Consider the following 15,559-nt stretch of genomic DNA (forward strand, 5'->3'; position numbering starts at 1 on the left):
CAGCTACCTCCTCAATATAAGGGTAAATGAGAAATGAATTTTGGTGGAGCCTCCTATTAGTTTCCTCTCACTGGGCAGACACAGGGCTATTTCTTGCCCACTCCACTCCATGCAATTGTTAAAGTAGCTCAAGATCTTTAGGGTTCAGGAGAAGCTCTCAGAGTAACGGACTGGTATAGCACTATTTGAGTTCTAAGTTTCTGGCTTTTCATTTATTGAGGGGTTCTGTGTATTCCTTAATTTTACACCACCTCAGAAATGCATTCAGAATCTAATTGAAATTACTTTTGAAAGGAAGATTGTTCTATCACTTGTATGCACTATGCCTTTAGCTTCCAGTGCTTCACCATAGTACAAAGTATATTTACATTTCATTTATAAGATAATGGGGCATGAGATATCCAAACGCGTATCCTTTTGTGTGCTCAAAAATATTTTTCTGCTTTTATTTTGGAAGGAGATAACATTTAAAATATGTATCTCCTTAAATGACTGATTTCTTGTAAACAGAGATAGTTTTCAAAAATTCTAATTCTTCCCTTTATCAGTTAGTTTTCTACCAATTTATTATATGGATGAAGTCAAAGAACTGGCTGAATTCCACTTTTTGATTTTCCTGTTTTCCTTCTGCTTTTCTATACTAGAAAGAATTGAAAATACCAACATACTGTATAGACCAGAAGGGGTTCCACATTATGGCTCCACTGTAATGTCACTCGCTCATTTAAGACATTTACGTGCCGGGCGCGGTGGCTCAAGCCTGTAATCCCAGCACTTTGGGAGGCCGAGACGGGCGGATCACGAGGTCAGGAGATAGAGACCATCCTGGCTAACACGGTGAAACCCCGTCTCTACTAAAAAATACAAAAAACTAGCCGGGCGAGGTGGCGGGCACCTGTAGTCCCAGCTACTCGAGAGGCTGAGGCAGGAGAATGGCGGGAACCCGGGAGGCGGAGCTTGCAGTGAGCTGAGATCCGGCCACTGCACTCCAGTCTGGGCGACAGAGCCAGACTCCGTCTCAAAAAAAAAAAAAAAAAAAAAAAAAGACATTTACGTTTCTTGAACTTCAGTTATCTCAATGGTCCCATTTCGGAGAGATGTATCAAATAAAATGAGATAATCTGTAACCATCTTACAGATTAAAGTACTATCTAAAAGATGATCAGGCCAGGCGTGGTGACTCACGCCTGTAATTCCAGCACTTTGGGAGGCCAAGGCGGGTGGATTACCTGAGGTCAGGAGTTCGAGACCAGCCTGGCCAATGTGGTGAAACCCCATCTCTACTAAAAAATAAAAAATTAGCCACGTGTGGTGGCACACGCCTGTAGTCCCAGCTACTTGGAAGGCTGAGACAGGAGAATCACTTGAACCTGGGAGGTGGAGGCTTCAGTGAGCCAAGATGGTGCCACCGCACTCCAGTCTGGGTGACACAGAGCAAGATTCCGACTCAAAAAAAAAAAAAAAAAAGAGCAAAACAGTACAGTAGAAAGTACTGTTGGTGGCCTTGGCGCAGTGGCTCATGCCTGTAATCCCGGCACTTTAGGAGGCCGAGACAGGCGGATCACCTGAGGTCAGGAGTTCGAGACCAGCCTGGCCAACATGGCAAAACCCCATCACTACTAAACAAACAAACAAACAAAAATACAAAAATTAGCCAGGTGGGGTGGCAAGTACCTGTTATCCCAGCTACTCGGGAAGCTGAGGCAGGGAGAATTGCTTGAACCCGCGAGGCAGAGGTTGCAGTGAGCCAACACATGCCACTGCACTCCAGCCTAGCCAACAGAGCGAGACATTGTCTCAAAAAATAAAGAAAAAAAGAAAGAAAGTACAGCTGGCAACAAAAACCAAATATATTCACTTGGAAGACTGTTGGCACAATGCTACTTCAAATATTCACAAATCTTTAACTGTTGAACTATATTTATATTCATTTGAATATAATGAAATTAAAAGTACAGGGGCAAGCCAGGCACAGTGGCTCATACCTGTAAGCCCAGCACCTGGGAAGCCAAAGTAAGAAACTTGCTGGAGGCCAGGAGTTGAAGATCAGCCCTACAACATAGTAAGTCCCCATCTCTATGCAAAAATTTTAAAAATACAGGTGAAATTATAAAACATTAGTTACACATAATTAGTGGTAAATGAAAAAATCTAAAATGAAGTTTCTAGATAAGCATAAATTAACATATGCTATATAAAAAGAGAAAATGGGAAATCTCATTTTAGAAAAATATCTAATTGTAAATTTCACTCAGAAACTAGTGACTAGAAAATAATTTTGCCAAAGACAATTTGGAAAATGTACTTTCGTAAGTCTGCCCAGACTACCACTATCTATTCTATTTCAGTGTTTTCCAAGTGAGGTCCAAGAGGTAATCAAAAGATAACTTTGCTACAGTTACTGTACTTGCAATGTTTGTTTAAAATGCTGTTATCTGGGCCACATTCCAGATCCATTCAATCAATAATCTGGAGGCCGGAGAATCTGCATTTTAACATGTTCCCCAACACCAAAAAGTCTGCCCCTTTTATTTTTATGGTTCACAGACACAAATGGACCATTCAGGCACTCTGGGATTTAGTGCAGGGTACCATAAAACCATGAAATAAAGTGACTCAATTCAGAAAAACATGTTTTCACGGTTACACTCATAGTCAACCTTCAATTTTTCTTAGATGAGCACTAATTGCTTCAAATGACATCTCCCCCTCATTATCAGGCCCCCTGAGACTTTCGTTTTATTTTTTTGGCCCTTGCAGCAGGTGCAGACAACAGGCAGCAGCACCTGGCAATCAATTCAAATTCTACTGAATAGAAGCAAACACCTCTCTGAAGGCGAAAGGATCTGGTCAGCTAAGCCTCGGATTTCTAGCACATTGAGAACACTTGTAATCATCTCTTCACATCAACAACCAGCCAGCACCTCACGACTGCCTGAGCCAGAGCCTCCATCCACGAGCCACAACGCCAGACTCAGACCCCCCAGTCTCGTACTGGGACTTAAGTGGCGATGCCACTTGGCAGACACAGCTCAGCTGGGTAAAAACAAAGCAATCTTGAGCAAGGGAAGGTGCTCGAGGAAGGGTAAAAGCCCAGAAAGCTCTAGTCCGAAAGTTCAAGTGAGTGAAGTCTTGTCCCCTCCCAATTCCTCTGAGCCTGGCGGGGCCTCGGGGGTCTGCGGAGTGCCCCCTACTCTCAGTCTCCCTCCCTCGCTAACTCCTGAAGGGAAGGACGACACCGTTTCTCTAGGCGCTCGACCCCTTCGCAAGACAGCCGAGGGGGTTCATGCCCGTCTCATCTCCCGCCACACTCCCAGCCGCTTAAAACATCGAGAGGAAAAAACGAAAACAGCTCAGGGGACCGTCACCATCGTCCTCTTTTGACTGCCATTACCCGGAGTGTCGTCGTCCCCCCGCCCTGCGGGCGGTTCGCAGATGTTTCCCGCACTGGACGGTCAGGTCTCTGCTCCCCGGGTTTTCTGCTCACCAGAAATCACCTCTGTTCCGGCCCGGCCCGGCCTGGCCCTCCCCGCACCACAGCCACGGCCCGTGTGTAGCGGCCGCGGGTGTTCGGCCGGGGGTTCCCGGCCCGCCATCACTCGGGCTTACCTGCGCCTCGACGACGCTCCGGAGGAAGCTCAGGGTGACCAGTAGCTGCACCGCGGCCGCTGCCCCCTGCCCAGCGCCTGCCCGGCGGACCCCTTGGCTCATGCTGATCTCTCCCCACGCCGCTGCCAGCCGGGTCCCTCGGGGCCGGGGAACGGCGGGCGGCCCGGGCGACGACCCAAGGGGACGGTTCCCAGCGGCCGAGCGGCTCCAGGATCAGAGGTTTGCACGCCGGTCCAGAGGCGGGAGACTCTCCGAAATACCCGGCAGCTGCGAGTGAGGCAGGAAAGGCGAGCTCCCCTACATCATCCCCCAGGCGGCCCCGCCCCCAGCTCGCTCGGCTCATCGGCCACGCCCCCCGAGCGCGGGGCCTTGTGGGAGTTGTGGTCCTGGGAGGCCGCTTAGGCGCTGCGGCAGGAAGGCGGAGCCGACAAACTAGAGGACTCGGGAACTACAACTGCGAAAGCCGCTCCGCCTCCCCGAGGCCTCGGACTCCACGGCGGCCAATGAGGCGGGACCACGCGGGCCTCCAAAACACCCGGAGGTGCGGGCGGGGGAAGAGGGGCGACCTCTTCTCCGGGAAACCAGGCTGGGGACCTCCCTGCGTCGGTCCGTGCTGTGGCTCCCGCCAGGCTCCAGGATTCACCCAGTATGCGGGAGAGTTAGGAACTAACGGTGCGGGATCTTTGACTTTCGGTCTGAAGCGTATTCTTTGTCTCATCATTTTCCTGTAGCCTGACATCTGCTGTGGGTGCCTATGTAAGCCACCTGTGACTTGTAGAAGTGGCTTCGGCTTTTTTTTAATTTCATGCACCCTAGATGTGGATGTCATGTCCTGCCCTGCCCCCGCCCGACTCCTAGATTGACACGTGCAAGTATAACACATGCTGAAGAATGAAGACAAACCGAAAGGTTTATGATGAAATATGGGGATGGGGTAAAACAGAAAAACTTAGAGTGACATAGTTTGGGCGCAGATCCCAACTCTAAAACATTCTAGTTAGTTATTGGGCCTTAATTCCCACCCCATATCTTGTTCTAGGGCTACATAAGATTAGATGCAGAAAAACCTGAGTATAGTGCCTAGCACCTAGGAAGTACTCAATAAATGGTAACTGCTATTAGTTTTATTAATGTCTTTGATTTCTACAAAACGAATAATACATCTCCCTTGTGTTTATGTGGCAAGTATTAGTTTCTCATTGATGCTATAAGAAGCTATCACACATTTAGTTGCATACAACAAAAGAAATTCATTATCTTATAGTTCCGGAGATCAGGAGTCCAAAATGGACCTGTAGGGCTGTGTTGCTTTTGGAGGCTCTCGGGGACAATGTGTTTCCTTACCTTTTCCAGCTTCCAGAGGCCACCTGCATTTCCTGCCTCATGACCTCACATTCATGGTCACATCTTCTTCACTCCTTCTGCTTCCCTCGTCACATGCCTTCTCTTGTGACCCTAGCTCTTCTGTCTCTCTTGTATAAGGACCCTTGTGATTACATTGGTTACAGACCATCCTATCTCAAAATCCTTAACTTAATCACATCTGCAAAGTCCCTTTTGCCATGTTGGATAATATATTCACAAGTTCCAGAGATTAGGATAAGGATCTATAAATAGAGGGCCATTAATTAGCCTACCACATAGTGGTTTATACCTTTCAGAACCAGCAGAGCATTAAACCAAATGCAGGGTCCTGGGGTTGCTGACTGCACAGATCACATGCCCATGAAGCCAGCCCTGCCTGTCCTTTTCCTCTCCAGCAACTCTTTCCCTTCTGCCTCCAAACTATCCAGATCTTCCCTAGTTTAAAAGCAAAAAAACGGGCTGGGTGCGGTGGCTCACACCTGTAATCCCAGAACTTTGGGAGGCTGAGGCGAGCGGATCACCTGAGGTCGGGAGTTCGAGACCAGCCTGACCAACATGGAGAAACCCTGTCTCTACTAAAAATACAAAATTAGCCAGGCAAGGTAGCACATGCCTGTAATCCCAGCTACTTGGGAGGCTGAGGCAGGAGATTGCTTTAACCCGGGAGGCGGAGGTTGCGGTGAGCTGAGATCATGCCATTGCACTCCAGCCTGGGCAACAAAACAGAAACTCTGTCTCCAAAAAAAAAAAAAAAATTGTTGCTTGGTTTTTCCAGCGACTTTTCCATGTCTCCTTTTCTCTTCCAAACCTATACTTCCTATCTGCTCGCTGCCTTCTTCCCTTCATATAAATCTGCTTTTGATAAGAGAAACTTTTTATCAAGTTTGGTAGACTTTTTTAAAGATTCCTTGTCTGTGCTGCATTTGATGTTGTCAATAACACATACTTCCTGGGATTTTGTTATGCAAAACTTTTTTTTAAATTGTGGGTTATAAATTTTCCTATTATAAAATCTCAGGTTCTTTAAGGACTCTCTAGTGCCTGGATATCAGAGGCAGAATTCATGGCCTTCCAGAGGCTTGAAATATTTGTTATTAAAGAACAAAGGAAGAAAGTGGTTCGGGGGTGGAGTGAAAAAAGAAAGAGAGAGAGACAAAATGGACAGGGAACTGTAATGCAGACAGGGGTCAGATAGCTTCTGTCCTCTTAGTTACAGAATCCAGAAAGTCACAGCAACAAACCTCCCCGTTTGCTTGTTTTCAGCTCAGAAGCCGGACACATAACTTCGAGGGACAAATGAGATTTTTCTTGGCGAGTGAAATTGGAAATAGCAGGTATTTGTCATGAGATATCAGTGTACCAAGGTTCACTTAGAGTGGTGCCTGTCATGATCTGTTTTAGTGTTCATTGTTATGAGTGCTATGCCGGGGTTGTTCCTTTGTGAACAGGCAGCCCTCCTCTTTGTTCTCTCATTCTGGCTGATTTACCTCTGCTTTCCCTAAAATCAGCTACACTGAAACTGGCATTGTGAGAGGCCGCGGCGATGTGCTATCACCCATGCTTCCTGCAGATGATGTTCTGTTAGAACCTTCTCATTCCTAAGGCTGTGGTTAGAAGTTGAAACAGGAAGAAAGTGCAGACAACTAAACCCCTTTGATTGCACGCCACAAAAATCAGCTCTAACTCTTAATTTTTTTGAAATAGTAAATGAAAAAAATGTCAAATTGCTTACGGTACTGAGGAAGATTTCACCACACACCTCTAGAAAGGTAAGTCCATTAGGACAGAATTCAGGGACTCTAAAGAGTACAACTCATGATTGAACAGTCTCTTCTAGGGCATTGCCATTATACTTATCGATTCCCATCGCTTTTAGTCTTCTGTCCCTCCTATCAAAATTCACATTCTTTCTGGAGTTTAGCTTGCAGGTAGAAGGTAGAATGTGAGCACCTTGATTCACAGTCCTACAGACCACAAGAAATGAGCCAGAGGTAGCTGCACAAACTACTACTTTCTTTTTCTTTTTCTTTTTTTTTTTTTTTTTTTGAGACGGAGTCTGACTCTGTCACCCAGGCTGGAGTGCAGTGGTGTGATCTCACTGCAACCTCCATCTCCCAGATTCAAGTGATTCTCATGCCTCAGCCTCCAGGGGAGCTGGGATTACAGAAGTGTGTCACCACATCTGGCTAATTTTTGTACTTTTAATAGAGATGGGGTTTCACCATGTTGGCCAGGCTGGCCTCAAACAACTTTCTATTTTTAATAGAGGGGAAAGGGATGCTGATCAGACAAAGGCAACAGATGTCTCCTTCAGGATGTTGAGTTCTTATTGAGTACTGCATTCGAATTCACTTCCTTTGCCTCAGCTTGTATTCACACATTCATCACATTATCACAGATGTCTTTCCACGCCCCTCCCCCCAAGTATATATGTTTTTATTCAGCCATTTAGTTTACAACATGAGGTAAAAGGAAAAAGTTCTCCTTGACCAGTATTTTACACAGTTATAGTGTAAAACATTTTAGACTTCAGGGATTTATAAGGGATTACATTTCTGAAAAGTTGGGATCAGGTTAAACAAGTTTTGTTTTTTTTTCTTGAGACGGAGTCTTGCTCTGTCACCCAGGCTGGAGTGCAATGGCACGATCTCAGCTCACTGCAACCTCTGCCTCCGGGGTTCAAGCAATTCTCCTTCCTCAGACTCCCGAGTAGCTGGGATTATAGGCATGCGCCACCACGCCCAGCTAATTTTTTGTATTTTTACTAGAGATGGGGTTTCACCATGCTGGCGAGGCTGGTGTCAAACTCCTGACCTCGTGATTTGCCCACCTCAAACTACTTTTAACTGAATTTTCCAGGTGACTCTTCCCTTCCAATAGTAACAAACTCTAGTTAGTTACATAAGTTTCTTCAAGGCCAAGTTTTATCATCGTTGCTGATATCCTTAGAGCTGAAGCACTGCTATTTCAATCAGTATCCACCAATTCCACTTCAGAAACGAACTTTGCATTTGGTGGAATTTGGCATCAGGCTGCGCTTTCTTTCCATAAGCCCATTCTGCTTCACTCTTTGATTGAGGCTTATCTCTTTTACCCAGTCAAGAGTGCTTCATCCCATCCTGTGATAACTTTGCCACTTTGACCTTAAAACTTAAAGGCTTAGTATTTTCTTTTTTGAGTTTGTTTGAATGTTAGTATCAAAAACAGTCCCATCTTGTAGTGTTCCTGTATACCAGCCGTGAACAACATCTCCCCATCTTCCAAAAAGGAGAAATGTTATTCACTGCTGTTCATTTCCCTTTTTTTTTTTTTTGGAGATGGAGTTTCGCTCTTGTTGCCCAGGCTGGAGGCTGGAGTGCAGTGGCGCGATCTCAGCTCACCACAACCTCTACCTCCTGAGTTCAAGTGATTCTCGTGCCTCAGCCTTCCCGAGTAGCTGGGATTATAAACATGTGCCACCACACCCAGCAAATTTTGTATTTTTAGTAGAGACTGGATTTCTCTATGTTGGTCAGGCTGGTCTCGAACTCCCGACCTCAGGTGATCCGCCCGCCTCGGCCTCCCAAAGTGCTGGGATTTCAGGCATGAGCAAATGCGCCCTGCCTTATCTCCCTTTTTTAGAACAGATTTTGCATATCTTGGTGGACTCTCAGCCAGAGTCTCTTCAGACTTGGTTTCTTTGGGTTTATCTTCATTAAGCGTCACATTTTTCACTTGCAAACACTTACCATATTGGTGCCCTTGAAACACTCGGTTTCAAAAAGATGGTTATAGGCTGTAACCAAATGGTCCTTGTTAGCTGTCTTGCCCACATTTTTAATGTTTCCTAATAATTTATGTTCTGCAAGAAACGAATCTGAATTGTGGTCCTGCAGAAACTTGATACAGTCCTTCTTGGGCAGGTGCTTACTGTGCAGCTGCTCCAGGGTTCACGCCTGCAGTGGAATGGCTGCTGCCATCTTCCCCCACTGCCTGTGCCTCACTGAGCCGGCCGGCTGCAGTTCCCACAGATGTCTTGATTGTGGTATACCAAAAAGCATGCATCGGGACACTGGCTGACCAGAAATGGCAACAGTATGCCTATCGTAGCTTATGTAATTTATGATTAACTATCATCAACCTGGTTAGATGAACCTAATTACCTGGAAGTGAGGTACAGGAAAACTGACCACATTTTTTGAATGGAAGAATTTATGAACCTCTTGTATTTCCTAATCTGAGATAGGGCAGGGCTAGCTATGTCAATCAGCATAACTCCCTCATTGTAAGCAATGATAATATGTAATTGATTTGGCCATGACAGTAGGTCACAGGGGTGTCCGAGAGAGAGAATACAGTCATGGGTTCTTAGTTTTTGTTTCTGGCTGGGCCACTAAAGCCTATTAAGTTTAGCCTCAAGCTGCCTCCTTACATATATAATTTCAGCCGAAAGATATTTCTGTACATCATGAACTATAACAACTGGAAGTATAAACCAACCATAGCCCACACTTGTGCCAGTCACTAAGTTTTGGGCAAAGAAATGGAGCCAACTGTTTGAACCGTGTTCAAATAAGGCAAATACCAATCCAGTTGTTTCTGTACCTCACTTCCATTTCCTGCAAGTCACTTTCCTTTTGCTGTCCATAAATCTTCCACCACGTGGCTGCGGGGGAGTCTCTCTGAACCCGCTGTGATTCTGGGGGCCGCCCAATTCAGAAATAGTTCATTGCTCAGTTAAACTCTTTTAAATTTAATTCGGCTGAAGTTTTTCTTTTAACGAGCCCCTTCCTCATCTCTCTTTTCTGCTTATCACTAGAGACAGAAGCTAAAACTATGACTTCAGGCCGCTAAAAGCCTAAAACTAAACTAAAAACAACGACAGAAGAAGGCGGGTTGAACAAGCTTGAGAGGGACATAGATGGTCATTCCACTAGGGCCAGCCATGACTGTATTTCCTATGATTCTAAATGAAGCCAAACAGCCTCAACTATGGATGACCTCAGTGTGCTTTTCAAACGGATAGTGTCAAAATGACAGAGGAGTTAAGAAGAAACTACTTAGGCAGATAGTGAGGGTATGGGAGTCCTCAGTAAGGTTTTTCTTTTTAACGAAAAGCAGCCCCCAAATCATTTTCTAACAAAGAGCAGCGTGTAAAATCGAGCTGCAGACAATAGAAGATAAGCTGGAAGCTTGCAGGGGTGAATACCGGCAGGAAAAAAGCTACCTGGGACTAGACATCTTCAAATTAGAGGCCTCAACTTCCCTTTTCTTTGGCAGTGGCCTGGTCAAGTGGAAAGGCCATTTGCATAATAAGATTAGGGTGGGGTAGCCAGTCTTCCCCGCCCGCTATGTAAATGTCACACCTGATCCGTCCAATCTGTGGGCCCTATGTAAATCAGACACCGCCTCTTCAAACCAAACTATAAAATCCAGCGCACTCCACCACCCACCGGTCTTTCCTTGCAGAAGCCTCTCTCTCAGTGGAGAGCTAGTCTCCTTTCTCTTTCTTTTGCCTATTAAGCCTCTGCTCCTAAACTCCTCGTGTGTGTTCCTGTCCTAAATCTTCCTGGTGCAAGATGACGAATCCTGGATATTTACCCCAGACAACGAAGCCGCTTCAAAAAGCGTTTCGATCAAGATTAACCTTATTTGTATTGGAAGTGTAGTCACACTGACACCATGTACAAAAACAGACTGATGTTGAGAAGCCAGAAGAACAGAAAAAAAAAAACCAAAAACAGATTTACATTGATTACAGATGGACTCTGTTTTACTCTCAAATAGAAATGATTCCCCTCATCTCTTTATTTCTATGCTTCCCTTCCCCCTTCCCACTCCATGTTCCCCTCTTCTGTGGAAGGATGGCGAATCATTTCATCTCTGTAGTCCAAAGTGAATCAGTGGAGCCCTATGGCAGTTCCTACACACAGTATTCACGTAGCACTAGCAATCTGCCACTCTGCATTAGAGTGAGCTTTTCTGTGCACTGTGTATGTGTATTATAGCCCACCTAGAGTGCAAAGTTTTAGTAGACTCTGTCTTTTTGTACTGTATTCCCTTTAGTGGTTACTGCCTAAGAACAATAGTCAGTTGCAAGACCAATAGTCAGTAAACACTTGTTCATTGACTGGATATTGTTTACTATCTCAATTTATCTTAGGAGATAATATCTCAGAACCAATCCTGAATGTGGGGGCCCCTGAACGTGTCTTGTGGAGGGGCTGGGAAGTGGCTTTGTTAGGAAGGCATGTTCCTGGAGAATGCAGTAAAATGAAACTGGCAGTCTTCCATTAAAGCAAAGGATTACAGTTTTTTTAAATGGGGGTGCATCTGGGGGCTATGAAAAAGACTGAGGGAGTAACAGACTCCTCAGACTGGTGGAGACCCATTACTGGAAACCATCACTGCTAGAGTTTGCCTCAAGCAGTACTTGAAGTGTCTATAGCTAATGGATTCTGAAGCAAAGGCTTGAGAATTATCTTGAATAGATTGCCATAATGCTTAAGAAACTTTGTGAATTAACAAAATTGCACTAAGCATTTACATTTTCAAGATATCATCAAATGTATTGTGTTTTTTTGATTGTGTTTCTTTGTATGGCTTGGTTAACTTGTGACTTCTAATGAAGGAGGAAATTGTTGATGAATGGCTGTAAATAAAAGTCAAGGTAATGGGATGGAAGTTAAAAACACCAGTAATTTTCTCTCCTAATAGCAAGCTGAATTGTGATTAATGAACCTGCTGAGTAATGGCAATCTGTTGTGTTTAAACAACTGTGTTTGCAGATAGTACTGGTGTGTTAACAACTGACCATGCCAGTTTCTTAAAACTGGATTTCCATCTGTGACATAGTTATAGGGGAATTTTGGCTTGGTGATTGGATTTCTGAATTTTACTGAGGGGATTTCTTCCCCTTGTCTTTTGATAATTAATAGGGATTAAAAGTTGTTAAAATCAAAGAACTTGTCTGGCCTGCGGCTTGTTATTAGTTACCCTACCTTAAGTATTCCTTGTTTTTCTTTAATATTTACTCAGCTGTGTCATTCTCAAGTATTTTCACTTAAGAACATTAAAGCTGATAAACTTGAATCAGTTAGAATTCATTCTATTTCTAAAGGAGTTGACATGGTGATATAGTTTGGATAAAACCTTTTCTATAACAAACACGATACTATGCTAGAAGTTAATATAAGATGTGACAAGGAATCTAAATAATTGGAAAAACTAGAAACATAATTCTACCAATTTCCACCCCCCACATAACTTCTATAATGAAAAAAAAAAAAAAAAAAAAAAAAGCCTTCACATAACCACAGAATTGTGAGGCACATTGGGACCATTTCACTTTTACCTACTCTCCTTACCCACTCCATTCCACATAGGGTCCAGGGTAAATCACAGTGACTAATACCACAAACATCATAGGAAGTAGAAAGGACCAAGGTCACAGAGATGGTGACAGCAAGTCGGAAAAGGCTGACTACACAGCCCAGCTGGACATGGTGGTGAGTGGGTGGTTCTATGCTGGTACTAAGTTCTTCCCTTCTGTTGGTCTGTACGCCATGTCATTGGGAGCCTCAATAAGTTTAGTTTCTCTACATTCAGCTTCTTTTTCATGAGTTCAGTTGAGTATGTATATGGATTACAGTCAGATGCGTCGTCCGTGCCTTGTGCCGCTCCTGCTTCTCTGCCTCTGCTGCCTTACTGTCCCCCTTTCCCACCCACCTGCAAGGAAAGTCTGTTTTTGTTGTTGTTGTTGTTGTTTGAAATGGAGTCTCACCTTGTCACCAGGCTGGAGTGCAGCGGCGTGATCTTGGCTCACTGCAACCTCCGCCTCCCAGGTTCAAGCGATTCTCCTGCCTCAGCCTCCCAAGTAGCTGGGATTACAGGCGCGCACCACCATGCCCAGCTAATTTTTGTATTTTTAGTAGGGATGGGGTTTCACCATGTTGGCCAGGATGCTCTTGATCTCTTGACGTCATGATCCACCTGCCTCGGCCTCCCAAAGTGCTGGGATTACAGGCGTGAGCCACCACGCCCAGCCTAGAGTCTGGTTTTTATTGTGCAGCCTCAGTGAGGCAAGATCCTGACCTCCTGTATGTTATTCTTTCTGGACTCAGATTTGGATTCTACTTGGCCTTAACAGAATCACCTGCTTGCCGGTTTTATTTTATATAATTTCCATTGTTCCATTTAGGGACTTTTGATGATCTCTCAGAGATACACATTCTTCAAGGATCTTTTTCTTCTACTTGAGCAGGATGGCCTTGCGTTTAGAATTGTATTTAAACATACTGTGCTCTTTTTCTGGAAAAGACAAGCTTATGATATAATCTGCAAGGCATTACAAGTGCCTCTTACCTAATACTTCTCAAGGTTGGAATCCTAGTGGAATTCTTGTTTATTATAACCCACAGTCACCCACAGGAGCAGGATGAGCCACCATAGTAAACTTACATGAGAGAATCGTTCTAGTCCCCAAGAATGAAAAAGGCCATTTTATGTGTCTCCTTTTTCTCGTGATTCTAGGGATTTGGTTTCTATTCTGTTATCCAATGAAATCATCTCGCTATTTCTTAGGAATATTTTCAACAGTCTGCATTGCCACCAAGTTATAAAACAATCAGAAAACAGAGAGAAAATGTCCAACTAATTCAGATTATAATTATTTGGGAGTATCTTCTCCCCAATTTTCAGATACTGTTTTTTTTTTAGTTTTGTTTTTTTTGTTTTGTTTTTGAGAGAGTCCCACTCTGTTGCCCAGGCTGGAGTGCAGTGGCACAATCTTGGCTCACTGCAACCTCCGCCTCCCAGGTTCAAGCAATTCTCTGCTTCAGACTCCCAAGTAGCTGGGATTACAGGTGCCCACCAACACACGGGGCTAATTTTTGTATTTTTAGTAGAGACGGGGTTTCACCATCTTGGCCAGGCCGATCTTGAACTCCTGACTTCGTGATCCACCCACCGCAGCCTCCCAAAGTGCTGGGATTACAGGCCTGAGCCACCGTGCCTGGCCCAGACACTGTTTTAATGATGTTTTAAAGTCTGATGTTCCTGGTGGTGCTTTTAAAAGGGATCCCTGGATTTATCATACAACCACATTAGAGCGATTCTTCACCATACGAAATACCTTACCAAAGAGGTTTTCCTACCAAATGACTTCACTGTACTTCTGAAATCACCATACATAAAAATTTACTGATTTATCAAAAAAAAAGGCTCTGAGACTTTTAATAAAACATTTTTGAAAATCAGAAGGTGTGCTTATTCGAAACCATATGTTTATATCTGAAAGCTTTGTATAGTCATTTTTTAAAAATAGACTTCATCTTTTAGAGCAGTTTTAGTCTCACAGCAAAGTTAAGTGGAAAGTACAGAGAGTTTCCTTATAACCCTGCCCTGCACACACTGCCTCCCTACAGTCAACTTCACCACCACCGTGGTACATTTGTTACAATCAATTAAGCAGCATTGACACATCATTATCCGGCCACTGCACTCCAGTCTGGGCGACAAAGCGAGACTCTGTCTCATCATTATCAAGTTCATAGTTTACGTTCGGGTTAACTCTTTGTATTATATATCCTGTGGAGTTTTTTTGTTTTGTTTTGTTTTGAGATGGAGTCTGGCTCTGTAACCTAGGCTGGAGTGCAATGGCGGGATCTCGGCTCACTGCAACCTCCGCATCCCGGGTTCAAGCGATTCTCCTGCCTCAGCCTCTCAAGTAGCTGGGATTACAGGAGGGCGCCACCACACCTAATTTTTGCATTTTTAGTAGAGACAGGGTTTCACCATGTTGGCCAGGCTGGTCTTGAACTCCTGACCTCAAATGATCCACTCACCTCGGCCTCCCAAAGTGCTGAGATTACAGGCGTGAGCCACTGCGCCCGGCCCATCCTGTGGGTTTTGACAAGTGTTTAATAATGTGTATCTACTGTTGTAGAATCACACAGAATAGTTTTCACTGCCTTAAAAATCCCCTGCACTCTACCTTTTCATTCCTCTTTGCCCCAGTGAAATAATTTTAAAATAAACCTTACTACCTAGAAGTTTATCTCACAAATGGAAAAGTCCATAGAGCTGGAATTCATTCTAACCATGTAGATTAAAACAAAACATCAAATTCATTAGCTTAAAATGGTTTCTCTTCATTCTGTCTGCATGATGTGCTTTCAAGAGTAAAAGAACTGATGGGTAGTGGTGCCCAGTTATCTTACAAAACATTAATGATCATCAACTCAATATTCTGACCAAAACTATGAACCAGGAAAGTGGGATTTTAAATCTTGCAGCAATCCAGATGGCTTAAGTGAAATCAGAGATAAGAAAAATCTCTGTAGCACTGTCAAGGTTATGGAAGAAAATTAAGATACAATGACTGCTGTAGACTACTTGTTAAGCCTCCCAAAATGTATGCACACTAAAATGAGGGTATTTAGAAGTGGGGCCTTTGGGAGGTAATTAAGTCATGAGAGTTGAGCTTTCATGAATGGGATTAGTGTCCTTATGAAAGAGACTGCAGAGAGCTCCTTCGTCTCTTCTTTATATGAGGACCCAGAGAGAAGATGGCGGTCTATGAACTAGGAAGTGGGCCTTCACCAGA

At 44.2% G+C, this 15,559-nt stretch overlaps 1 protein-coding gene and 1 pseudogene across 3 annotated transcripts in view; both read right to left on the reverse strand.

The window, feature by feature from the left end:
- The window catches only part of ERO1B (endoplasmic reticulum oxidoreductase 1 beta), a 169,135-nt gene extending 165,170 nt beyond the window's left edge, over positions 1 to 3,965 (reverse strand). For 2 of the 3 annotated variants that reach the window (XR_007721575.1, XM_050770073.1), the window contains exon 1: positions 3,610 to 3,944. Coding sequence is in view for 2 of the 3 variants with exons in the window: in XM_050770073.1 (XP_050626030.1) it covers positions 3,610 to 3,711 (102 nt within the window). In the remaining variant the exon portion in view is untranslated. Of the gene's footprint in view, positions 1 to 3,609 lie in introns of all 3 variants that reach the window. The other variant, XM_050770063.1, reaches the window with a different exon arrangement.
- Positions 3,966 to 7,941: 3,976 nt separating this feature from the next.
- Positions 7,942 to 8,933, reverse strand: LOC126942559 (peptidyl-prolyl cis-trans isomerase FKBP3-like; annotated as a pseudogene).
- Positions 8,934 to 15,559: the final 6,626 nt, after the last annotated feature.

This window comes from Macaca thibetana, chromosome 1 (assembly GCF_024542745.1).
Source record: "Macaca thibetana thibetana isolate TM-01 chromosome 1, ASM2454274v1, whole genome shotgun sequence".
Classification (NCBI taxonomy): Eukaryota; Metazoa; Chordata; class Mammalia; order Primates; family Cercopithecidae; genus Macaca; species Macaca thibetana.